The sequence below is a fragment of the Pseudoliparis swirei genome, chromosome 2, assembly GCF_029220125.1.
Source record: "Pseudoliparis swirei isolate HS2019 ecotype Mariana Trench chromosome 2, NWPU_hadal_v1, whole genome shotgun sequence".
NCBI classification, from domain to species: Eukaryota; Metazoa; Chordata; class Actinopteri; order Perciformes; family Liparidae; genus Pseudoliparis; species Pseudoliparis swirei.
Window position 1 is genome coordinate 6,480,815 of NC_079389.1, and position 27,758 is coordinate 6,508,572.

Sequence of the window (27,758 nt, forward strand, 5' to 3'; positions counted from 1 at the left end):
CGACACACACACACACACACACACACACACACACACACACACACACACACACACACACACACACACACACACACTTTCCTCGATTCCTCCCCCCACCCCTGCTCTTGTGTAAACGTCGTCGGAAGACTCCGGATGTTTTCATTGGCCGCGGCGGGGAGGGAAGAGGAGGAGGGAAGAGGAGAGAGGAGGAGGAGGAGGAGGGGAGACTGGCACGAATTCCTCAGCGCTCCTCAAATTTCTTGCAGCCTATACGGACCTCCTGCTCGCCTCCGCCCCGACGCACATCCAGACCGGTTCCTCTCTCCTCCGCCTCCGAAGCACATATCCGAGCTGAGCTGCTTTCCCACTAACACGGTAACGTACTACATAACACAAAAAAGTAGAATTGTTGTGGAAACGGATGGACATGTTTAAAAGTCTTACTTTTCTTCTGATTGTCTCGTGTCCAGATGTTGCAAAGTGTCGCCATGCTCCTCCTGCTGGCCCTGGCTGCCTCCGACGCGCAGGTAAGTTGAGCTCAAAGCTTGATCTTTTAATCTTTGAACTATGACTATTACTAGTGCCACAATTCTCTCTTACATATTAAATGCTTCTCCGCACGATGACCGTCCCTCCGGAGCAACATGAGCTCATCAGCTTTGTTGCCAGACGGGCGAGGAAACATCTGGAAAAGGGTCTGACTCGAGTTTATTATCTGGCACAACACGACACTGTGGTGAAAACCTGGTATTTGCTGCTCACTTTAGCTTTTTAAAGTGTTTCTCGTATAAAAGCCAACCAATTATGCGTTATTATAGCAATCCTAAGCTACATTGTGGAGAGAAAACAGGCTCACGGTTAAAACTAAATTGCCAATGGGGAAATTTTCTTTGCTTAATGATCTTAATGATGTGCAAGTATGGCACTTTGAGTATAGGAGCATTTTCTGATTTACCAAAAGCTCACATGTTGCATTCTGTTGGCGCATGCACAGAAAAATACTCCTCCTGTAGTCTTATTTGTGTGTGTGTGTGTGTGGAGTTTGTCAGTTCGCACAGAGAACTCCGCCATAATAGGACAGAAGAGTGACAGACAGCTGTGAAAATAAAAGAGGGAGGGGGAGGGGGGAGGGGGGGGGGCAATGTGTGTCCTGCCTCGGCGTCTGACGGCCCTCATCATCAATGTAGTCGGATGCTTCGGTGCAGCTGCTCTAATGGCATCTACACACCGTGTTCGGGTGGTAGGGAGGGAGCGTGTGTGTGTGTGTGTGTATCTGTGTACACTCTGGGGTTGTGAGTAGTGCTAAAGAGTTGTGAGAATAATCATCTCATGGGTGAGTCCGACGACCTCTGAGTAAAAACAGAGAGAATGTGCCGGCCTGATGGCACCGAGGGAATCACACCTCCGTCTCCAACTCCCAGTGAGTCCCCAAAATGTCAAACTATTCTGTGAAGAGAGAGAAACACACACACACACACACACACACCAGGTGGTGGTTGATAACCTCACCGGACACAGCTGTGGAACACCTGGCTCCGTGTTGACTCCCTTGTTGACCCGTTGCATAACGAGGAAACAAACAAACAAAGGGGGGGAGGAGAGCCGCCGCGGCCTAATGAGAGGACGGACTCCTCCGAGATGAACCAACTGTCGGCCGCACAGCCTGTTTTTATAGCTTCACGCAGATGGCCATTAGTGACCCGACAGCCATGACATCACTCAAAGCCCCCCCCCCCTCCCCTTCCTCTCTCTCCGCTGACCTTCCACTGCTTACCCGACCTTTCCTCTCCGGCTGCAAAAATGTGCCGACGTGTGCGTCTGTCACACGGCGGCGTCTGTCGAGTGTACCCACAAAGTTAACGGGGAGGCATTAGGACAGACGTCCGTTCTTTAAAAGGTCATCACCACGGTGATATACGGCCCTCTGACCGGCCTTGGGAAGAGAGCTTGCACCGGCATTCCAGCGGGCCGCCTCGAGGAGAGGTCAACAAGTCAGAGCGAAGCTGCATCTGATGAGCCTGCAGGGCGTGTGTTAAGGTTAGATGAGGCGATGTGTGTGTTAAGGTTAGATGAGGCGATGTGTGTGTTAAGGTTAGATGAGGCGATGTGTGTGTTAAGGTTAGATGAGGCGATGTGTGTGTTCAATCTAATGCATTAAAGGGCAGGAAAGGCTGATGACAACGGGGATCCTGTGTGCGTCTACGTTCTGTGCCGTAACCCTAAGGTGTTCGACCCGGACGCTAACTCCTCATTCATGACCGAGGAGGATGCTCGCTTGCTTCCTGAGGTGAGACGTCGCAGCGTTTTGATGACGAGCAGCTCAGAGATGCAGTGCGGTCGTGTCGGGGGCCGGGACTGTGTGGGAAACTGTGTGTGTGTGTGTGTGTGTGCGTGTGCAGGCTGGCAGGCGTTCGAGATCTGCATCTTGTGAATATTGTGTTATGCTTTACACAAACACACTGCGAGGTTAATATGCAAAGGAGGTCGAGATGCAGGCGCAGGGAGAGTCTGAAGAGTTGTGAACACACACTTATTATATTATATATAGACGATATTTCTGCTTTTTTATGGCACGCGGTGTTGTTGTTGTTTGTGTCCTCCGTCGGCCGCTGTGGCAGGGGGTGAATGACACGGTGGTTCATTTAGTTATCCGCAGAGGCGCTGTAGGATGCTGGAAAACATCCACATCAAGAGGAAGTCAGCCAGATCCGATCTTCAAGAGAAGAAGGAAAAGAAGCAGAAGAAGAAGAAGAAGAAGAAGCTCGTATTATTCCTTATTCTTGTTGAGGTCCTGGATCTGATTGAGCCGCAGCCTCACTTGCACCTCGCAGTGTTGCCGTGTTGATGCCCCCCCCCCTTCCTCACTCAAGGTGGGCTAAAAATATCTGCCCAGGTGGAGGGAACACGAGCACGAGGGGGACGCCGTGTCCTCTGTCGGTATCCGCCTGCTCTAATTACTGGAGCCCAACATCCAGTCACGGATCCTGCGCAGGATGATTGTTGGGGGCGGGTGGAGATGGAGTGATGTAAAAGCAGAAAGGAGATGGAGCCACAGTCGTGCAATTATGGCAGGGAGAGATTGGGGGTGAGGTAAGAGACACAAAGGCGGGGGTGTCGTGTGTGTTCTCCTCACTCTCGGCTCGGCTTGAAAGGAGTCCTCGTTTAGCCAGTAATGATAAGACACCATACAGCTGTACGGTGTCTTATCATTACCGGCACTCTGCACTCAGAGGCTCAACACACAGAAATTAAATCACACTCGAATGACAGAGAGCACAGCGAAAGTCTAATGAGGGGTTTGCGAGTGGGAGGAAGATGAATATGTAACGTACCGTCTTCACGCAGAGTGAAAGTTCACCACGCATGTAAGGGGCGGAGCTTAAATCTCAGGAAAAGAGGACTCCAGGAGGACTCTATGATGTCAAACGCAAGAAAATAACATTCAGTTTGTGCAATTCAGTTTAGTTTGATGTGGCCCAATTTCTCACCGGATCAGGGAAAACTCTTTCAGGGGGGAAAAGGGAAAAAACCTTCAGGAGAGCAACAGAGGAGGATCCCTCTCCAGGATGGACAGAACAATAGACGTCATGTGACCAGAAGGAATCATTCCAGAGTTACAACACATCCAATGAGTATGGCAGAGATGTATGAAGAGTTAGACCACGATCCAGACCTCCACAATCTATGAAACAAAAGGAGTTAGAGAGAGAGAGAGAGGGGGGGGGGGGGCATCAGCAGGGCCGTGGCAGGAGGCCGGTACATGAATACTTGACACAACGTATTACCTCGGTTCAAAATGTCCTAAACAGCTTCCTAATGCGATGAAATGAAATAAAAAAAACTCATATTACACATTTGCTTTGGCCAGAGATGTTTATGTGTTCAGCAGCCTGCGTGGAGGACACACCTGGGGGTCAGGCCCTGGGGGTCAGGCCCTGGGTGGGGGGGGGGGGGGGGGCATTGTTCTCTCCGAATGTCACAAGCATCAACCGGAAAGCTTTGACATTTGCAGCATCTTAAAAGTGTCTCATTTACACAGTTTGAAGTGATTTCTGTCGGACATGAAAGACATGCAAGGAAAATGTGAGTTTACTCACTATTTGTGTGTTGCATTACTCAACAATACACAAAACAAACACATCTGATATACTATGCAATATTATTAATTGAGTGTATATGAGGTGGTCTCAATAATCTTCAAATTGTGCGTATTTGCTGTTTTTCTTTGTCCCGTTTGTAAAGCGGAGGAAGAAGTACTTTACTACTTTTAGCCTTAACCAAAGTAAAAATCACAATACCACATCGTCTTTTTTTACTTTTTTACTTTTCTTCAGTCCCAAACTCACAATCCTCAAATGTATTCAGGTGTTATGGATGAAAGAACAGCAACAAACCTCGTTGCTTTAAAAAAGCTGGATGCAGGACGACTTGAGCCAAGGAATGTTCTCTCCATCGCCTCAGTGATTAATTCACTAATAGTTTTAGTTTTTAATTGAGCTCTTTTTTCCACGCTTGCTCTAGCATGTGTTAATTTGTCAAAGTTGAACCAGGCGCCAGGTTTTCTATAAACCATCGGTACAAATACGATATAAATAGCTGAATCTTATGAGACCTGCACTGTGTCCTAGATTAAGTTACATCGATGTATCATCCTCCGTTTTAGGTTCAGATCTCAGAACACATTTTTTATTTAACCGCACACATTGATTTACATCCTGCAGTGTGTAAACTGACCCGTTAGCCCCAACACCGGCCTCAAAGAGGGCAGGGGATCTACTCATTCCCTTGGCCTAAGCCTAGCATGGACCCTCCCTTCCTCCTTTCCTCCCTCCTTCCTTTTCCTGGAAGCGGGAGGGAAAAAAAGCCCAGAACTGAGCAGGGGGTGGGAGAGAGGGGAAGGGGAATGTGACAAAGTGGATTTGAGAGAAAGAGGGAAGAATAAGAGAAACACGGAAGAGAACTGACACACAAACAACGGTTGATGTTGAGAGGTTTTTATGAACCTCTACGTGGGATTGATGCGGCTCAGGTGACAGAAAGAAGGGAACATTTTGGTCCCAGCCGTGTGAGAACAGGGGGGGGGGGGCTGTCTTCATAGCATGTTATGTTCTCCGCTGACGTTTTAACTGCGAGCAGATGTGGCTCTGCTCAGAGAGAACATGACGTATTTCCTGCATTTATTTAGACTTTCTCTCACATTCTCTGGGTTTTCTGTCTCTCCCTCTCTCTCTCCTTTCTTTCTTTCTTTCTGTCTTTTCCCGTGTGTCTTTGCTCCTTTTCGTTCCTCCTCGGTGTGTTTCTTCCAGGGCGGTGCTTGTACATTTCAGCTTCTTGAACAACGAGGGCCTCTGGGTGTAAAATAAGAGGCTGCAGACTGGGGTGACATCATCCGTTGGTGCATTCCTTTCACACGGACTGAGAAACAGGGCGAAGACGTTCAGGCTAATCAGTGTGAACTGGTCGTTAGCTAATGAACCTCAGACCGGTTTGAGACCACCCGGAGAGCTCGCACTGAGCTCACATCTTCTGAAACACTAAGCCTGCCTCTCAGCTCCAAGGACACATGTACATGTGGGTTGAATGAGTGTTTTTTGCGCGTGCCTGATCTCAAGAGGCCGTCAAGTCGAGAAGAAATGAGACTCAACCTGATTTGATATGCATGTGGAACAGCGGCGGAAATACACGAGAGGGCAAAGGGCAAAGTGCCCCTAAGACATATTGTTCCCCTGATATCACCAGGAAAGAGGCATATGCCTCCATAATAATTAAATAGCATTTTTTGGGGTTATTTATAAAAATCCATAGATATAATTTTTTATTATAAAAATGAATGAGTTATATTTTATTTATATATATATATTATGTTTGTTTTTTGTAAGCCTAAATAAGTATATTTATTATTTTATTATTTTTTATTTTTTAAAGTGCCCTAAATTTCTTTTGAAACGCCCCTGGATTTGCCCCCTAAAAATATGTAAATGTCCTACCCTGATGTGCAAAGATGAAGTTACATCAAAAGGAAGCAATGTTAGAGATTTGAGAATGGAGGCACTTTAATTATTGAGGGCAAACGCTCTAACTTTCTGTAATGATTGAGAAGCCGGTGGTAGTCTGTTATGTTCCTCCCCTGTGCAATGGAGTCAGCCACACGCCTGTAGCCACTCAAACTGCATCTGAGCCAGAGTACAGTGTAAGAGAAAGAGGGATCTCCATTCTTCTTCTTTTTTTTTACCGTGGCCCACTTCGAGAGAGAGAGAGAGAGAGACAGAGACAGAGACAGAGAGAGAGGGGCGTTCATGTGCAGACGGAGACGAGCTGTCCAGTCATCGCTCTTGGCGTGAACCCACATCTCATGGAGCTGAGGAGCGTGAGGACAGTCTCGGGCTGGAGAGCGCGAGGAGGGCCACCTCTCTGACCTAGATACTGAGCAGATTCTGGCTCAAGAGTAACTCTGTTGGACCCCAGCTGAGGCCAAACAAAGCCCAGGAATGTGCACCTTAATGTCTAACTTCTGATTCTGTCTCGCGTCTGGGTGCTTCTGCTTCCTTCTCATTTTTTCCGCCTCTGTTATTTCACCTCCCTGTAATAAAAAACAACGTGCAACACGTACTGGTAAACAGTGGGCTGCTCTGCCAGGCTGTTATGGAGAGGTCGCCTGGCTGCGAGCGCGTTGGTTTGTCAGTCTGTCAGCGAGCCGAGACTTCCTGTCGCGATAATGAAGCCCATGGCGTAGAGAATGGAGTCATTGTAAGTAAGGAACTAACAATATCTCGGCTTTCAGTCACATCAAGTCTCATACTCTTAAAAAAAAAAAAAACTCTCTCTCTCTATATATATATACAGTATATATGAAGTTTATATTAAAAAAATATAAAGTTGATATTAAAAAAATCTATAAAAAGAAAATCTCTATATATAAAGTTGATATGAAAAATAATAAAGTTTATATTAAAAAAATGTTATAAAAAAATCTATATATATACAGGACTGTCTCAGAAAATTAGAATATTGTGATAAAGTTCTTTATTTTCTGTAATGCAATTAAAAAAACAAAAATGTCATGCATTCTGGATTCATTACATATCAACTGAAATATTGCAAGCCTTTTATTCTTTTAATATTGCTGATTATGGCTTACAGCTTAAGAAAACTCTAAAATCCTATCTCATAAAATTTTAATATTTCCTCAGACCAAGTTAAAAAAAAGATTTATAACAGCTGAGTGTTTGTCAAGGCTCAGGAAACCCTTGCAGGTGTTTCGAGTTAATTAGACAATTCAAGTGATTTGTTTAATACCCTACTAGTATACTTTTTCATGATATTCTAATATTTAGAGATAGGATATTTGAGTTTTCTTAAGCTGTAAACCATAATCAGCAATAAATCAGAATAAAAGGCTTGCAATATTTCAGTTGATTTGTAATGAATCCAGAATGCATGACATTTTTGTTTTTTTAATTGCATTACAGAAAATAAAGAACTTCATCACAATATTCTAATTTTCTGAGACAGTCCTGTATATATAAAAAGTTTATACAAAAAAATATAAAGTTTATATAAAAATAATTTAAATAAAACAAATCTCTATATATAAAATTTATATAAAAATATATTAAGTTTATATAAAAAATCTATATAAAGAAATGAAAAATCTATATTTGTAACGTTTTTTAAAATATTTGTTGTAATATATCTATTTTTTGTAATATATCTACTCCAGACACTCCATGAATCATTGTCCCCTAACAATCTGCCAGTAGCTGAACGATTCCTTTCCTCATTTCACATGAACATAAAGTGTTCAGAATTACAAGTGATACGTTTTGCTGAATATGAATATGCCAGCTAAACGAATATTTAAATTGAGACAGATTGAAGCCTTCAGCCTTCAGGTAAGAAGCATCTTATCAATTTAATTAATTGTTAATTATGATTCTGGCAGCATTTTTTCTTCCCAGTAGTACAATTGTAATTGTTATTGTTTGTCCAGATAATTAAAAATATGAAGGAAAATCAGGTCTGAGAATAAAACCTGAGAGGCTTCTTTCTCGGCTTAGCAAAAACACATCCATATTCTCGGCACCCTTGTGGGACGACATAATTTAAATATTTAAAGTTGTCAAATAGCATCATATTTTATTCTTATAACAGTCACCAGACCTTCAGGGGAAAAGGAACATGTTTTGTCAAATGTGTGTGCCTTTTACACTTTTACACTGAGGTCCTGCAATAAATCATATCTTCATGAAGCTTAATATATTCTGTAAGTGTTTAAATGATGTCACACAGAGGCTGATGAAACTCAAGCTTTCACTTTTTCATTATGCGGTACGATTTAACACTAAACTAAAATGTTCAACCTCCAAAATGAGCAGAGCGCTGATTCAACATCTCTCTCACGCGGCCTTAAGAAAAGCTCGATATGAAGAGGATTTATTGCTCTGCCTGTTGTATTGGATTCATTAAATGAAGCTGTATGCCCAATAAACCGATCAAGATAAGATAAGATTAGATGTATTTTATTAGTCCCTCAGTGGGGAAATTGCAGGATCACAGCAGTGGCTGCACAGTAGAGCAGTCATAAAAATAAAAATAAAATACAAAATATGGTTATAATTTTAAATACACAGAGGAATACAAATATATATATACAATCAAGCTGATTAAACTGAGCTTGATCACTCAAAAAAAAGGTTAAATTCAGTATTTAATGCATTTAATTGTTTAAGTAATTTCCATTATTCTTTGTCATATCAATGGCAGCGTGTTAACAATCCGTATGCCACTGTTTTCTATGTTAATCAGGGGCAGAGTGCATTGTGGGAATGGATTCACAGTGGCTCTAAAGTGACACCCAAGGACAGAGGCATTGATTAATCCATAGAACACACACACACACAGACACACACACACACACACACACACACACACACACACACACACACACACACAGACACGTGGACGAAACACACAGTTCCGGGTGGATGGGCTCCATTACTCATACTTTTGTATAAATACGGGGAGATGCAGGAAAAACATCCAGATAGATGTTCTAATGTGTTTCTCATGTGTCAGTGGGTGAGGATATAGCCGTGTCGCCTCAGCCCTTGTCAGCAGTGGAAAATGAAAAAAAAGGAGTATTCATTTTTTAAAACTGCTGCAAGAATTCGTTGTTGCCCTTTAACTCCGTTCTTGTCTCAGAGACGGAGCCTTTCAACGCGTGGCAGGTTGACTTCATAGCTCGCTCACCCGCCACCTCACTTCCAGTCTCTTCCCCCCCATCTACCTCCTTCCTAATAGTCACACATCTTCCTCATCTTCCTCTTCCTCCGTCGGCTCACCTTTTTTCCTCCTCTCTTACTTCCGTCTCGCTCTGCGAAGCTTTAGCCTCGGATCACTGACGAGGCGCGATACTGAGGAAGAGATGACAAGCCGGCAGAGGAGGAATAAAAAAGTACACTCGACTTGAATTGTAAAAGCACCGTGCAGAGATAATTTGATATAATTATGCACCAGAAATATCACTTAAATCTTGTATTAAAGCCGCTAAATAATGTTATCCCCCTGACAAAAGAAATAACTGAAGAAAGAAACATGGAGGAAAAGGGGGGCAGGAGTTGAGGAAAATGAGCTGTGAAATGTGTATAGATGCAATTTGTGCTATGCTTGAGGCCTCTTTCTGTATGAACGCCTCCGCTTAATCTGTTACGATTCACCAGACACTCATCAGAGCTCCGGCTCCCGTGATCGCTTTTAAATGGAAGCGAAAGAAAACGTGGCGTCATTTATTGGCTGTCGTGAAAAAATGTCATTTTAAGTAGGACAACCACAGCAGGTTGGTTTGTACAATATCTATTCCTATAATATCTGCTCTGATGGTGATTGTGCTCCCGCATCAGTCAAGGTGGGCTCTGGGTAAAGGCCTGGTGGCGTCTTTGCATGGAAACATCACCTCGATTCCTGAAACCTAAATATCTTGTTTTGGAGACTGGATATGCTCGTTGTCCCGGTGGTAGAACTGTGATGCTGTCGTGTTTACCAGCTCATCCAGTTCTGACCGCTCTCAACTTCCTATCGATTATTAAACTAATCTTAAAGGAAGACAATTACTTTTTTTGATGCACTTTCTTGCCGAGAGTTGGATGTGAGAAGACTGATACCGCTCATGACTATGCTAAACAGGCGGCTAGCTTCGTGTAGCTTAGCATAAAGACTAACGACTAAACTTAATCTCATTGTATCTGAAACCGCTCACTACGTAGTCCACTATATATATTTCATCTAGCAACGGGTAATCCTGCCGACTGAGAGATTGCAGACCAATTTGTTCAGGATATCTGACTCCTGCTGCTCGGCAGTATTAGGATTTTATATGAGGACTAAATGTGTTTAAAAAACAGGCCCACAAAATTATTATGGCCATTTTATGGTCTAATTTCCGGTAGCATCACCAAGAGAGGAAATGATATCAAACTTTGTCGGATGGCTCAGAGTTCATATGTGCAAGCATGTTTTTAAATGTGTCTGAAATCCCTCACTACGTATTCCACTATATAGCCACTATTCAGCTTGATCAAACTGGAGGCCTCCTGCTCGGTGGAAAATGAGGATCTGAATGCGATGGATACGTTTAAGAATATTTAATGGGAAGAAGTTTAACAAACACATTGAAGCTACGATCGTAGGTCTGGACTGAATATTACGCCACAGACTAAAAGCAAAGTAGCAGATAGGGAGCTGTCTTGTAATCTTCAGAACATCGAGAGAAAGATCTCACCCTTTACACCCGTATTTACTCGTAACGGCAACCACACCTCTTAATCTTAAAAGTTAGTTTCCATTGGTCAGTTCAGCATGCTACACTTCTGTTGGCTTACGGCCAGGTAATGAAATAGCCGGGTCAAACGTCATGACCCCGCGACCAACATTACTTCCGGTCAGTTGTGTGAAAAAGTCTCTTTCACAATAAAAGTCCCACATGTTACTTTCCGGATTTAAGCAACGCCACGGACTTCAACCGGCTCCCAATTCATGCGACAACATTGAAACAATAAACTAACTTTCATGCATGCGGCATACATATACACTACTTCTGCCATTTACATTAATCATCTAATACAGTCAATACAATCAATACAGTGTCCTTCTTCTATGCTTCATAATACATATTACAGTTTTTTTCGTTTGCTAAACGACAGCGGGCACAACTGGAGTCACATGTGCAAAACTCTAACCACAGTCTGCACTACCAACAGTCACCTGAGCTAAACAGTTCACATCACCTGCAAAACTCATTCCAAGCAACACAACTCTTAACACATGGCTCAAAACACGCTCAGTGCAGCCAAACAACATGCACAACCCTCACTGAGGTAACACACACTGAGGTAACACACACTGAGGTAACACACACTGAGGTAACACACACTGAGGTAACACACACTGAGGTAACACACTGAGGTAACACACACTGAGGTAACACACACTGAGGTAACACACACTGAGGTAACACACACTGAGGTAACACACACTGAGGTAACACACACTGAGGTAACACACACTGAGGTAACACACACTGAGGTAACACACACTGAGGTAAACACACTGAGGTAACACACACTGAGGTAACACACACTGAGGTAACACACACTGAGGTAACACACACTGAGGTAACACACTGAGGTAACACACACTGAGGTAACACACACTGAGGTAACACACACTGAGGTAACACACACTGAGGTAACACACACTGAGGTAACACACACTGAGGTAACACACACTGAGGTAACACACACTGAGGTAACACACACTGAGGTAACACACACTGAGGTAACACACACTGAGGTAACACACACTGTCACTCAGAACACACTGAGGTAACACACACTGAGGTAACACACTGAGGTAACACACTGAGGTAACACACACTGAGGTAACACACACTGAGGTAACACACACTGAGGTAACACACACTGAGGTAACACACACTGAGGTAACACACACTGAGGTAACACACACTGAGGTAACACACACTGAGGTAACACACACTGAGGTAACACACACTGAGGTAACACACACTGAGGTAACACACACTGAGGTAACACACTGAGGTAACACACACTGAGGTAACACACACTGAGGTAACACACACTGAGGTAACACACACTGAGGTAACACACACTGAGGTAACACACACTGAGGTAACACACACTGAGGTAACACACACTGAGGTAACACACTGAGGTAACACACACTGAGGTAACACACACTGAGGTAACACACACTGAGGTAACACACACTGAGGTAACACACACTGAGGTAACACACACTGAGGTAACACACACTGAGGTAACACACACTGAGGTAACACACACTGAGGTAACACACACTGTCACTCAGAACACACTGAGGTAACACACACTGAGGTAACACACACTGAGGTAACACACACTGAGGTAACACACACTGAGGTAACACACACTGAGGTAACACACACTGAGGTAACACACACTGAGGTAACACACACTGAGGTAACACACACTGAGGTAACACACTGTCACTCAGAACACACTGAGGTAACACACACTGAGGTAACACACACTGAGGTAACACACACTGAGGTAACACACACTGAGGTAACACACACTGAGGTAACACACACTGAGGTAACACACTGAGGTAACACACACTGAGGTAACACACACTGAGGTAACACACACTGAGGTAACACACACTGAGGTAACACACACTGAGGTAACACACACTGAGGTAACACACACTGAGGTAACACACACTGAGGTAACACACACTGAGGTAACACACACTGAGGTAACACACACTGAGGTAACACACACTGAGGTAACACACTGAGGTAACACACACTGAGGTAACACACACTGAGGTAACACACACTGAGGTAACACACACTGAGGTAACACACACTGAGGTAACACACACTGAGGTAACACACACTGAGGTAACACACACTGAGGTAACACACACTGAGGTAACACACACTGAGGTAACACACACTGAGGTAACACACACTGAGGTAACACACTGAGGTAACACACACTGAGGTAACACACACTGAGGTAACACACACTGAGGTAACACACACTGAGGTAACACACTGAGGTAACACACACTGAGGTAACACACACTGAGGTAACACACACTGAGGTAACACACACTGAGGTAACACACACTGAGGTAACACACACACTGAGGTAACACACACTGAGGTAACACACACTGAGGTAACACACACTGAGGTAACACACACTGAGGTAACACACTGAGGTAACACACACTGTAACACACTGAGGTAACACACACTGAGGTAACACACACTGAGGTAAACACACTGAGGTAACACACTGAGGTAACACACACTGAGGTAACACACACTGAGGTAACACACACTGAGGTAACACACACTGAGGTAACACACACTGAGGTAACACACACTGAGGTAACACACACTGAGGTAACACACTGAGGTAACACACACTGTCACCCAGAACACACAGAGAGTAAAAACACGAGCATCAAACACCAATACAGAAAATATGAACTTTTCATCTTTACAGTCTGAACAATTTCAGTGACTTCAAACAAAGTAATATTTTCTTCAAAGAAAAGAGTGACATTCTTTCACATGATTTATTAAATTTTTTAGAACATCACAATTCTTTAAGGTAAATGAAAATTAGCAGTTTGCTTCAATAGTCTGTAGTAATTTACGGAATTACAGTAATGAGAAAAAAAAAAGTAGAAACTAAAAGTACATACTGTAATTCGAACAAATAATTGAGGGGCTAATCCTGCCTCTCTCTAGCATCAGGCCACATGTTGTCATCAACATCACATCTCATGTCTCTCTTGCCACCTGGGGAAGAACCTTCTGGAGGGCCTGATCCATCCTGGGGAAGAACCTTCTGGAGGGCCTGATCCATCCTGGGGAAGAACCTTCTGGAGGGCCTGATCCATCCCTGGCAGTCCTCTGGACTCGTGTCCTCACATCCGGCACGCATGGCTTCCAAAAGAGACATTTGGTCATGTGGGTGGTGACCAAACACTTGGTTCACGACATTACATTACATGGTCTATAAGTGGAGCCCTTATTTCATCTGGAATAACAGCTCTTTGTCTTCCTCCACGCATCCCCCTCTCCCTGCCACCTTCTCCCTCCACGAACCCGTCTTCCTTGTTCCATTTCCAAAATGAGTCTTTCTGAGCTCTACCTATATATACTGTAATATATATATATATATATATATATATATATATATATGTGTGTGTGTGTGTGTTCACTAACAAGTCTAAAACAAGACACCTGCTTAGCCTTTCAGCTGAAATTGCAATCAGCAGTGTTTGAAAGGCACAAGGCTGAACTCTATTCCGTTTTGAATGTGTGGTTCACAGTTTTGACAGCAGTGTGTTAGCATTTGAACAAAGTGCTGTAAATCCACAGTGTTGTGCAGATTGTGGTTAAAGTCATGGGATAAGTGTGTAGAGTTTCGAAAACTGTGTTCAAGCAATGAAAAACAAACTAGAGTTTGGTCCACATGAACTGCTGCTGTGCAGACTGGAGTTAGAGTTTTGCACATGTGACTCCAGTTGTGCCCGCTGTCGCTTAGCAAACGGAAAAAACTGTAATATCCTCCCTAATATTTCCTAGATATAATATCTTGCGATATGTATTCATTTAAAGCATAAACTTTCCCTATGTACATGTGCAAAGTCAAAATAACCTTTTACAACCTAACACTACGTAATAACCGCCAATGCATCATTGGCCAATTTCTTAGTCTGGCTCAGGAATGAGTGTCAAGAATCTGACTATGAGTGTGAATCATGTGTCCAGGGAGATGCATTTTCTTTATGGGTCCATGTTACCTGCAGAACACGATTAAGGATCAAAGGCAGGATGCTCTGTGTACCCGTTCTCAATGATGCACTCTCCTGCTTATGGCCACAATGAAAGGACGCGAGGATGATTTATGACCACACAAGGCAGCGTCCCTTCCCCGGTTTGCTGAAGGTTGGTTGAATGGCGTTAGCGTCACATCGCCCGTTGTTTTGCACGGTGTGTGTGAATCATACATCTTCAACAACGCGCTCTGCTGTGATCTCATAATGAGGCTTGGTTCCAGTTGATTGACACCTCTGTGATCGTGCCACAGCGGGAGCCTGATCATGCCCTCCCCATCGCAACAATCCACTTGAATCAGCAAGGAGAAAAAAAAAGAGCCTTGTGCCTCTTCAACTAAATGTCAGGGATCCTATATTCTGTTTCTACTCGGAGAGAGATGGACTGACGGAGCGCTACATGTGTACCAGAGTCATCTCAGCATCCCCCATCCATTATTCATGTCCTCATCTGAGGTTTCTGCAGGTTTCAACAGGCGTCAGCACATCTGTGTCCAACACACTGAATTGTCCAATATGCTCAAAGCCACAGGGATTGCTTTGAAGATTTTCCGTGACCTCAATCTTGGAGTGTGTGTGTGTGTGTGTGTGTGTGTGTGTGCGTGTCTTTAAAGGATGCACAGAAATGAACCAAAACCCTACAATCGCTCTGCTCTCACCACGTCGGGGGTTGAAGCGGCGAGGCTGCGACGCTTGCATGTGACTGGCTTCCCCGCTCACTGCATCCATCTTGTTCAATTTCTATCATGAGTGAGATTATGAGAGTTGGGTCTCAAGAATCCGGCCTCAGTCCAACCTACATACCAGACTTTGGACTCAGAAAACACACACGCCGCGGCTTTGGAAGCCTGCTGACGTGCACCGGCGCACAGAGGGCCAACTTTCTGTCTCGCTCCTACAGGAAACAGCAGCTTACGGAGGAGGAGGAGGAGGAGGAGGAGTCTAGGGAGGAGGGATGGTGCTAAAGAGCATGGGGAAGGGGCCCGGAGGGAAACGCAACTCAGACTCCAGATGTGGAAACACCACGTAACAAACACACACAAGTAGGGGAAAGGAGGACGTAATAAGAGTCGTAAAGCAGCTCTTGGAGCTGCGCTTGGCGCGTTGTGATTGGTCGGTTCGTTGCACCAGGGTTAACGAGACTGACTCACTAAATGTTCTGGAAAATAAGTTCAACTGGCACTGAAAAAAAAGAACAGTTCGATGTTTGTTTGTTTGTTTGTTTGTTCTTTTTGAGCCGACAGGTTGGTCGTGGTTCTGTTTGCTTCACATTCTGCCTTCAGTCTTCGTTTCCTTTCACACGGAAGACTGTTGTCAACCGCCCAGCTGTTTTTATTTGCAGCATCCGTGGTGTTACCTACGCCTGGCTGTCGTTGGCATGGCAACTACTGGCAAACTTAACTGGGTATAAAGAGCCAAATTGGATCAAATGGGACACTGAAACATGAACTGGATACGGTGGTTAGCAGGAAGGACAAGAACCTAATCGAGTTCATTTAGCAACAGAAATGTTTGGTTTTAAAATCTTCATCCAGATTGTAATCAAAATTCCCGATAACAGGTAATCCTGCCGGTTGAGAGATTGCAGACATATTTTTTCAGGGTATCAGAATCATGCTGCTTGGGAGTATTAGGACTAAAACATGCCCGCAAAATTATTATGCCCATTTAAATTGATAATTTCCCAAGAGAGGAAATTATATCAAACTGTGTAGGATGGCTCCGAGTTCATATGTGCAAGCATGTTTTAAATGTAACAATGTCTCCAAGAAACAGTGGAATATATTGACATGTAATTGTTTTTAAATGTGGTAGTTAGTTTAGGTTTATTCCTAACATGTCTTTGAAGTTTGGAGAGTATTTTTTAAGATATTTTGCTGACAGAAAAACAGAAAAAGGAAAACTTAATTAACAAAGCGTCTTCATTTTGGATGTCATCAGGATGCTGTACTGTCTCCCCAAAATCTGTGAAAGAGGAACAACTTTGAATCCACATAGTTTAATATGAAAAAGTATAATATTTAGGATTTGATTTAAATTGGAAATGTGTGTCTGGTTTGTGTTTTAAATGATCAGCGCCTTCTCAGTGCCTTACAATAGGGTATGTTACCGTAACAGGGCAACAGTGCCTCCCAGTGGGTGACACCTGTAGAAACCAATGTTATATCTCAAGCCCAAACAATGTGTTTCTTTTCTTTCAGGAGCAACAGAGCAAAAGCAAAGTGTGCGCCAATGTGTTCTGTGGGGCCGGCAGAGAGTGCACCGTCACAGAGAAAGGGGAGCCCAGCTGTCTGTGCATAGAGGTGAGTGTTGTCTGTGTGGCTTAGAGCGTTAGTAACAACACTGAATTGACTGAGGTGACTTGTTCCTGCCCCTCTCTGTCTAGAGCTGTAAGCCCCACAAGAGGTCAGTGTGTGGCAGCAACAGTAAGACGTACAGGAACCACTGCGAGCTCCACAGGGACGCTTGTCTGACCGGCTTCAAGATCCAGGTGGCCCACGACGGACACTGCCACGGTGAGATCACACAAGACGTGAAGGTCTCACCGCGGGGGCCCCTCGGAGCCGTCGAGGGGCTCCCCGCTGCGGCACACAACTGCGTTCCTCATGCAGACGGAGTCGGCCCAGTGCTCATGGAATCCTCCATGTTTGTTTTAGCACTGTAACAACTTCACAGTTTAGATTGAAAGCTCCTTCTTCGCCTCTGTAATAGAACTCAGTGTCACCAGTAAATTACACCCTCGAGTGTGGTTTCGACCGTAATCATATAGTGAATTTAAATAATCAAAAAACTGTTCTTATCAAGTAACATAGTGTTCTTATAATCAGGAATATCTTATCTAAAGGAGGAGCCAATAAAAGACGAGAGCGGCCCTCGTGGAAACCATATTCCTACAATTTTACATATATACACTACCGTTCAAAAGTTTGGGGTCATCCAGACAATTTTGTGTCTTCCATGAAAACTCACTTTTATTTATCAAATGAATTGAAAATTGAATAGAAAATATAGTCAAGACATTGACAAGGTCAGAAATAATGATTAATATTTGAAGTATTAATTTTGTTCTACAAACTTCAAGCTCAAAGGAAGGCCAGTTGTATAGCTTATATCACCAGCATAACTGTTTTCAGCTGTGCTAACATAATTGCACAAGGGTTTTCTAATCAGATATTAGTCTTCTAAAAACACAATGTACCATTAGAACACTGGAGTGACAGTTGATGGAAATGGGCCTCTATACACCGATGGAGATATTTCATTAGAAACCAGACACTTCCACCTAGAATAGTCATTTACCACATTAACAATGTATAGAGTGTATTTCTGATTAATGTTATCTTTATTGAAAAAACAGTGCTTTTCTTTGAAAAATAAGTGACCCCAAACTTTTGAACGGTAGTGTATATATATATATATATATATAACAAGTGTTTGAACCACTTTACCTTTTTTTTTAAACTAGAGGCGCATTGTTTTTTATACTAGACTTTATACTGTCTTTTTATTATTAGAAGTGGGCTTTTTCTTTTTTTTTACATCCAGAATGTTTAACATTTGGAGAAAGAAAAGTGATCTGAAGTTATAATCCCCTTTTTTAAAACTATTTTTATTACTTTTTAGAAGTGGCCTCAAAATAAAATGTCCTCGCTGCTTTTTCCCAACTTTAGAGGAAATATTGTTAGATTTAAAAAAAAAAGATTTGTCATAGTTTAGACGTGTTCAAAATGTCCCTGACACTATTAGTTTGCATTTCTGAGTGTTGCTGAGTAGCGATCTGAGTTTCTCTTTTTTTGCTGCTACAAAGCAAACATCAACAGAACAAATGTACAAATCATTAAAGCAATATAAACAATATCTTATATTTAAAACATAGTGAGCATAATAAATATTACACATTAGCCAGTGCTCTCTTTTTCCCCTAATTGCCAAATACTGCACTAAACTGACAGTAACAACTGAGGTGGTGGCCTGACGTGACCCTTTACATGGGATCTGGCTCAGCTGTCATATACTACACTGATAACACCGACTATAGTTAATAGAACTAATAAGTGAACTCGACGATATTCATGGAACTGATATGGGAGGTGAGCAAGTCGATAGTCAACCATGTAAGGTCACCCACACATCACTGCACATTCCTGGCCTTGACTTATCTGTTAATACATCTAATATAAGCAGCTTATCTCAAGTGAACTTTCACTGCGCTTGTTGATGTCAGTCGGGTCTGTGACCTGGCGGAGCTGAACATTGATCACGCTGTGGCAGAAAAGGTATTATGGGAAAGAAGTTACGGCACACTGTGTCCTCCATGCCGACCTTTGGCCTCGTGCTCAGAGGAAGTTTATCTCCAGTCATCTGAACTAATGAATGCTGTTCAATTGACTTGTGATGTGTTTGCTTTAAATGGGACATTCTTTCTCTCCTCGGCCTTTAGAGAAGAAAACAGAACAGACAGCGGACAGCCCAGGTGAGTGTTTGTGTGTTTGATATCACATGACATCACATAACATTACATGACACGACATTACATTAAATTATATTACATTAAATTACATTACATGACATTACATTACATGTCATTTCGCAGACGCTTTTATCCAACGTGACTTACAATAAGAGCATTCACCTCGAGTACTCAGAACAACAAGAATCCCTCCAAAAAAGCCAAACTATAAAAATACTATAAGTAATACCGTGAGTAATACTATAAGTAATAGTAATACTATAAGTAATACCATAAGTAATACTATAAGTAATACTGTGAGTAATACTATAAGTAATAGTAATACTATGAGTGATACCATGAGTAATACTATAAATAATACTATAAGTAATACCATAAGTAATACAATAAGTAATACTATAAGTAATACCATAAGTAATAGTAATACTGTAAGTAATACCATGGGTAATACCATAAGTAATACTGTAAGTAATACCATAAGTAATACTATAAGTAATACCATAAGTAATACTATAAGTAATACCAAGTACGTGCCATTCAAGTGCTACTGAAGTGCTAATCTGTTTTTATTGTAGGTATATGTGACTGTATTTTATGTTGTTGTAAAGGAAATAGAAATACTATATATATATATTAGGGCTGGGCACGTTAACGCGTTAATCTTGCGTTAACGCATCAATTAATTAACGCCGACAATTATTTTATCGCGCGTTAACGCAGGTTTTATTATTTATTTTATTATTGTAAAAGTGTGTTGCTCACAGGCTTTTATTTTGTAAAAGTCTGCTACTGCTTGCTGCGGAACCGGAAAAGAAAGTCATTCGCGGTTTAACAAACATGGAGAATCTCAACAAATGACGGCAGGTATAAGACGCCCTCACATCACACGGAGAATACACGAGCTGTATGAAAGGAGAGGACTGCAAAGCGACAGCTTCACAACGTGCTGTTGCTCTCACGGGGGACGACTGGACATCGGGGGACCAGACGTCCTCTTTCCCCGGACATGTCCTGCTTTTGAGACCTAAAAAATGCGTCCGGCAGGGATTCCAAAAACGTCGGGATTTTACTTCGTCGGATATTTGTGTTTCTCTGGGTTTTCATAAACTCGTATTTACCCCTTACAAGTTTTGGAAATGGTATCTCCCTTACGTCCTACCTTCCTTCGTGAGCTGACAGAATAGAGAACAGTCATTGGTCAACCGATCTCAGGGTTGCCAGATACACGATAATTATCCTCCAAATACAACCATTTTGAGCCTTTGGTACGATACTTCACCATTTCCAATCTGGCAACACTGAGCACCTTGCCGCCTCCACTCGTTCATTGTTGTTTGTGCTATAAACTCCTACCAGCGCCGCCGCTCCCATAATGCACTACGCGCTGTGCGTAGGGCACCAAGTCCTGAGGGGGCTCCACAAAATAGGCAACTAAAAAATCCTCATAGTTATAATAATTATAATGCCGATATTATTTCAGTCTAGAAATATTAGGCACCTTTTAGGCATGTATATCACAATATCACAAAACAGGCAGAACAAGAGAGATGTTTAATCGCAGCACCCGAGACGAAGTGTCCTCTTTTTCACAAACTCAAATCTGGTCACCCTACTGGACATCACTGTGCATTATATTGATGAGAAGTGGGCGCTGCATTCACATGCCCTGACTGTGATGAAAACAGAGGAGAGACATTCTGCTGAAACGTGCGCGGGACACTTTACTGAAGTTGCACAGCAGTGGAATGTGTCACATAAAGTCACCACACTGAGCAGATAGAGCACCAGAGATGATCGCTGCTGCGAGACGACTGCCTTTGATCATGTCCCTGCTTCACAGTCTCCAGCGCTCTGTCACAGTGTCTCTGCATAACTGCGTTTGACAATGTCCTGACAGATTTTATGGCACTTTAGTTCATATGGCAGTACATTTAAAATAAGTGTCAAGTTCTAGGAATTGACAAACTGCACTGAAAGTGTTTTCTGGTGTCTCACTCTAACAGGGACAACACATGTTATGGCACTTTCATTCATATGGCAGAACATTTCAAATAGAAGTGCGCTATACACTACTTTTGAATAAATTATTGGATTTTGCGTATACAAATGCGATTAATCAGGGAAATCATGTGATTAATCGCGATTAAAATTTTAATCGTTGCCCAGCCCTAATATATATATATGCACAAAAGGACTGGAATCAATTGTGATATGTCTTATAAGATCATTTTACCCGTTGGATTGTGTCTGAATGCAGTTGACCTCTAACCTGCTCTGACCCTGCAGTGGTTTGCTACGCCGCTGACCGCAATGAGCTGAGGGGCCGTGTGATCCAGTGGCTGCAGACCGAGGTCGTCCCAGACGGTTGGTTTGTCAAGGGATCCAACTTCTCTGACATCCTGCTCAAGTACTTCACGGTCAGCTCCTTTTCTCTCGCCTCCATTAATGCTTTGTTGACTCTAAATTGCCCGTGATATTTAAACTTCTTTATTATAATAGAATAATCCAAACATGACATATTTAAACTATTTAAAAGCACACTATGTACTGTAGTGGTGTGAATGGTTGTCTGTCTCTCTATGTCTTCCCCCCTGTGAAATAGTTTCTTCAGAGGAGTAGACCCTAACCAGTGCAAAGCATTTAGAGTTGAAAAAATTATATTATATGCAGCAATTTGCATATAATATACAATATATACAATTCAGTCTATGAACTTATATGTATATTTTACTGAATATTTAAGTGTTTTCAAAGGCTTTAAAAAAAATGCATACTCATTTTAAATATATTTAAAACAAATCTCACGTACCCCCTAGAAGGCCTTCACGTACCCCTATTTGACAACCACTGGTCTAGGGTGTACCTCTCGCCCAATGTGAGTTGGACTTGTCCCCAGCCACCGGTAACCCTGTAAGACACAGGTGTCAAACACAAGGCCCGCGGGCCGAATCCGGCCCGCCGCATCGTTTTATGTGGCCCCTGGCGGCTTTAAAGACACATGATCACCTTTTCTTAAAGAAATTGAAGAAAAATATCCTATGCTTTTATTTTGAAGGTTTAGGATTAAATGGATTTATGTTGTAATATTAGAGATATTTTCTTATGTACAATATTTCTACACTCAAATAAACAATAATCAAATGCAAAGAGAGTTATTTAACAATATGTTCGAGGAGTTTATAAAGTGTTTCCGGCCCTTTAAGAGGGCGGCCATGATGCTGATTTGGCCCACGGTGAACATGAGTTTGACACCCCTGAGAGGACGAGTGGTGACAGATAATGGAGGCTTGAATAAAGACACAGGCCAAAAATGACTATATGAATATAATATGTCATGCTCCTATACCCGAGAGTTCTCTTGGTATATTGTGCGACAGTGATGGCAAATAAACTGGTAGCCTTGACTGACCTATCACAAACACCGTTTAAGGATTTATTCTATTAGTCCGCACATTAAAGAGTGACCTCTTACTGTTCATGAGAGTTAACTGTACCTCTACCATCTCTCTACGACCCTGCAGTCGCACGACAACGGGGATTCTCAGCTGGACTCCTCCGAGCTGCTCAAGTTCATCCAGCAAAACGACTCGGTGGTGGAGTTGCAGTCCTACGCCGACCAGGAGAGCAACAAGCTGCTCAGGTCAGCGTGTTCGTCTCTTTGCATGAGGAGGACAGGATGGAGGAGCAATAGCCACCCTTTGCATTCTTCCCCTCCAACTCTTCTGAACATTTTCTCCGCGTCGTAACGCTTGCACACACAGATCGATATCCGCGCACCGCTGTGCTATTTTAAGCTACGCGGAGAAGTCGTTGAATTCGATACAGCCAGTGCAAACTTTACTGAAGGCCTCTTGTGGGATTCTGCACTGGCAAAAAAACAAGATTGAACTCTTCACCAGTTATAATTTCTTCTGTTTGCTCATTTCCTCTGAAATGTTCTGTGAATGCTTTCCTGTTTATTAAGTGTTTGCATGTGTGTCTGTGCCTCCCAGGAGCCTGTGTGTCGATGCCCTCATTGAGCTCTCTGATGAGAACGCCGACTGGAAGCTGAGCTTTGACGAGTTCCTCAACTGCCTGAAGCCTGGCTTCAATCCACCAGAGAAGAGTGAGCATAAAGCGGCAGTTTGTCTCCTTTGACATTATGTTGAAATAAAGTTACACTCCAGCAGATATCGTGTGTGTGTGTGTGTGTGTGTGGACGCGTTGACATAAACTCACTCAAGAAGTCCCCGACACCCAGCAAACGGTGGAAATGAGCCTCAAATTGCATCTCTTGAATAGTTTGAGATACAATCAGAGTTGTCAGATTGACACGGCGGTCTGGCCGGTCATGTGACGCCCGTGTATCTGGGATAAAGTTCACGGGAAGCAAAGTGCCAGACATAAGAAAAACAAACATTCACAGAGAAGCACTGAACCCTGGAGCTTCACCGGGCTCAACGACACATTCGGTTGACATTGTGTGTTTGTATCGAGAAATCCAAGCCTGAAAGAAAAGGATACGTATCTTGAATGTTTTGAAACGTCTTCACTCTTGATTTTTCTAATCTCTGACCCTTTGTTCCCAATAAGGCCGCACGTGGTGCCGCCGCCGCACTCGCTGACCTCTTTTCCCCGTGGCCCCTCGCCAGCACTTTTCTTTGCAATCAGAAAACACTACTTGGCTCTTCTGCTGAAGTTGCTCGATTATCTGACTTTTGATTAGTACGCTCAAACTTGCCAAAGGAATGTCAAATGAAGCTACCGGATGAATGGTGTGTTTGATATGCTGACGAGCCTCGGCCATGGACATGTATTGCAGTGTAATGATGTTTCCTCTTCTCCTTCTCCTACGGTCTCTTATCTGTGGTTTGGCTCTCTTCCCTGTGTCTTTCTGCAGAATGCGCCTTGGAAGACGAGACGTACGAGGACGGAGCGGAGACCCAGGTGGAGTGTAACCGCTGTGTTTGCGCATGCGGCAACTGGGTCTGCACTGCCATGACCTGCGCTGGTGAGTTGACCCACGACACGTTATTTTATTCATTCTCGTCACTCACTGTGACGTCATTAAGACGAATGCCTCCCCCCCCCCGGTAATTTTTAAAAACTTTTTTGTTATCTGTCCAGACAAAACGGAAGCTGTGGGTGAGACGGCAGACACCGGGGCGGATATGACCGAGGAGGAGTGGAACCTCCGTGTGGCTGAGCTCAACAAGCACCAGGTCTGTGTTTGCAATCTCGAAACACCTGTGAACAAGCAAAGCATGTCATGTACTTATATTAATGTCAACATAGGTTGATATCAGAAATGCACGACAGAACAGGACACTCACTGCTCCTGCTCACTGGCCTCTGCTCATATGCTCCATCTGGTTATAATATCCCCGAAATAACAATGAGGTGAGCCAAGAGTTGGCTTTTAGATTCCTAACCGTCATTAACTTTTTTTTTGGACAAAGATTATTTGAGTCAAACCGCTCAACCAGCACAACACAATACACAGAGGAGTTGGTAGGTGTACATGTGACTGTGTGTCTCAGTGAGCCGGGGCGAGAACAGCCTGAAGACTCCTGGCTTCCAAAGGGAAACGGTACATCAAAAGCTAGGAACATGTTTTCTAAATTAGGTTCGATAAAACGATGAAATGGCCGCGGATATGAAATAGAAGGCAGATGGCATGAAACAATTATCAGCAACCATTTTGCTTTTTTATTATATTTGGAGAAGGGTTTGTGTGGATGATTCAGAAATGGGCAAGTTATGTGGTCGGTTATTCCTAAAAGTGAATTATTTTTTATGGAATTAGGAAAACACAATAAATTCTCTGTATTATTATATATAATGTATATAATAAATATATAAATATTAGTGGGATTTATAAAGGAATATCTAATCTTAATACTACAAGTTTGAAAATTAAACAAGTCTTGGGTGCAGAGTTGGAAATAAGTGTTTGCTATTGATAGGTATTTTTAACTGTCCATTGTGAGTCTGCATGTTATTTGAGTGCAATGCTAAATGTGTGATGTACAACATAAGTAAGTGCATAGCCTATTCTGAAGTAGAACAATGATAGAAACTAAGCCTAAAAAGGAACTTGGTATTCGAACACAATGGAATAATGGTGTCATTGTTAAGGAAACAAAAATAAAGAAGTTCTGGACCCCCCCCCCCCCCCCCCCAGATGATAAATAAAGATGGTGGTCATTCTAGAACCTCTCCAGCCCAAGAGGGAAGCTCCATACTCGAGTCCTTTCTGGAACCTCTACATTCACAATACCTGTGTGGCGTGTCCACTATGTGCTTGCTTACATGTGTGAATGAGAAGGCAGGGACTCGGGTTCTGGCCCGAGTCCATGGCTGAGTCAGCAAGATCATGTCCTCTGTGCTCCAGAAGGCGTATAAAGCCATTGTAAGCTAAACGTGGCTCCGTGGGTACAGGTTTTGGGATTAGGATCTTGCTTCTATGAGTCTATGACGTACTCAAGGGAGAGGCACGCTATGCAATTAGATTGTTAATCAACTAAACTAAACAAAAAGCTTCCAGATGTATACACTCACATTATTAGACAGTAAACTATACTCTCTCACTTTTCCGTCTACTTTTGTAATTTTTTGAAATCCAGGAAACCGTTGAGAAGATGAAGGGCAGCACCAAGGAGGCCTGAATAAGGTCGCAATAAACGAGAGGACCCACGCCATCACCCTTCCTCCATACTTGATTTACCTTACGGCCATGTGTTGTCTTATTTTTTAAATGTTTCTCCGCTCTGTTAATTATTATACATTTTCTACAACCTTACATTGTCTGTGTTGACGTGTGTTAGATTCAGGGGCTATCAGAGAGTATCATAGGATTCCCTTGTGTTCAGTATTGTCATACTTCATCGTATTACTCCGCCTCTACACTAGCCCCCGGGGCTATTTTTACGACAATCTTTATATATATTTTTTACAGTTATTACGAAACTAAACCTGTCAAGTTGTCACCGTGTTGTGACATGGACGTTGTTTATTTTAAAAGGTAGTGAAGTAAGGAGCGAGGAGAATCCACCTGTTGAAATGAAGGAGGGCCGAGATAGCCGACTACTTGACACCTGGTGCAGCGGCTGACTCCGCCCCCTCATATGTGCCTTGTAGGCACAGTAGCCTGGGTAGAGAAGCTGGGACAAGAGGGTAAAGCTACCAGTGATGTCGATGCCATTTAGAACGGCCACACTAGGCCACTACTTGACCAATGCACTTCTCTTTTTTCTCGCTCTATAGTTTCTTCGGCTTTAGTTTAGCACAAGCCTGAATTTTGTTTCTATCTTAGTAATAATTTAGCTCCAACGTAGTTTGCTTCTATGTAAAGCGTGTTGTCGGCTTGAGTTGGAACTCACCTGGTTCCCATGTTACGCTCAGGCAAGTCTCTCTGGTGCTTTTCGGTAAAACATAACTTTTTTAAAAACAAAGACATAGAGGTCCAGCTTCGACTGCATCCAGGAGAGACCTGGTCTTTTGATGATAGCATGATGAAAACCTGAAACCAAAGTCTCGATGATGTGTTTGAATAATGAACTTAAATTCTCCAGGTAGAACATTACTCTGGACCCAGCAACAACACGATACCTGTGCTTTCAAAATCACTCTTAATAACATCAGGACTAGCCTCACTGTCAGCTGAAGTAGTGTAGACGCATCAATAACCGGGTGCATATATGTTATGTGTGCTTCTGTGTGTGTGTGTGTCGTTAACTGAGAGTAGTTTGGTTTGTCGAATGTGTTAATTTGTTTAAATCCTCTATCTTATTTAGGAGGATTGACAATAAAAATCAGTGCCTTAGACCTGCAAAAAGTATAGGTCTCTACTTTTGCCTGCACGTGGGCTTTAATGCCACGTGGCGTTGAAGGAGTGAGTGCTTTGCTGAAGTTTAGCAGTAAGCTAGGAGCTTTGTGACTGTTTCTGTCTGCGTGAAAGCTGCATCACTCAGTTCAAGCTAAATCTTTATATTCCACTTAAAGTGCAGCGACTGTAAGGAATATGTATGTACGCCAATAAAGCCCATACACCACAACACGGCTCTGTCACTTTGTGTGTGTGTGTGTGTGTGTGTGTGTGTGTGTGTGTGTGTGTGTGTGTGTGTGTGTGTGTGTGCTTGTATCTGCCAAATTTTTGTCTGTCTTTGCTTTTAAAGTGAATATAAGTTTGACATTATTCAAGTTAATGCTTTTAAAAAAACTAATGTTTGGACTCTTTTGTTGCATTTTAAATATGTTTTAATTTGACATGATGCTAAATCCTTTGCATACTGAATCCCGAAGACATTTTGTTTTTAGAAAAAGTGCTAAATAGATATAGCTATACATACTTAATTACATTGTAAGAGTATAACATAAAGTCCATTGGCTT

The 27,758-nt window shown here is 42.8% G+C and overlaps 1 protein-coding gene across 1 annotated transcript; it reads left to right on the forward strand.

Moving 5' to 3' along the window:
- The first annotated feature begins 146 nt into the window (after positions 1 to 146).
- LOC130202188 (follistatin-related protein 1-like) lies at positions 147 to 27,423 on the forward strand. The gene is made up of 11 exons (XM_056427560.1): positions 147 to 354; positions 450 to 506; positions 17,118 to 17,219; positions 17,303 to 17,432; positions 19,358 to 19,390; positions 21,674 to 21,804; positions 22,909 to 23,027; positions 23,380 to 23,492; positions 24,267 to 24,377; positions 24,494 to 24,588; positions 25,993 to 27,423. Exons 2-11 carry the CDS (start codon positions 450 to 452, stop codon positions 26,032 to 26,034), a joined length of 933 nt encoding a protein of 310 aa, XP_056283535.1. The 5' UTR covers positions 147 to 354; the 3' UTR covers positions 26,035 to 27,423.
- The last annotated feature ends 335 nt before the right edge of the window (positions 27,424 to 27,758 follow it).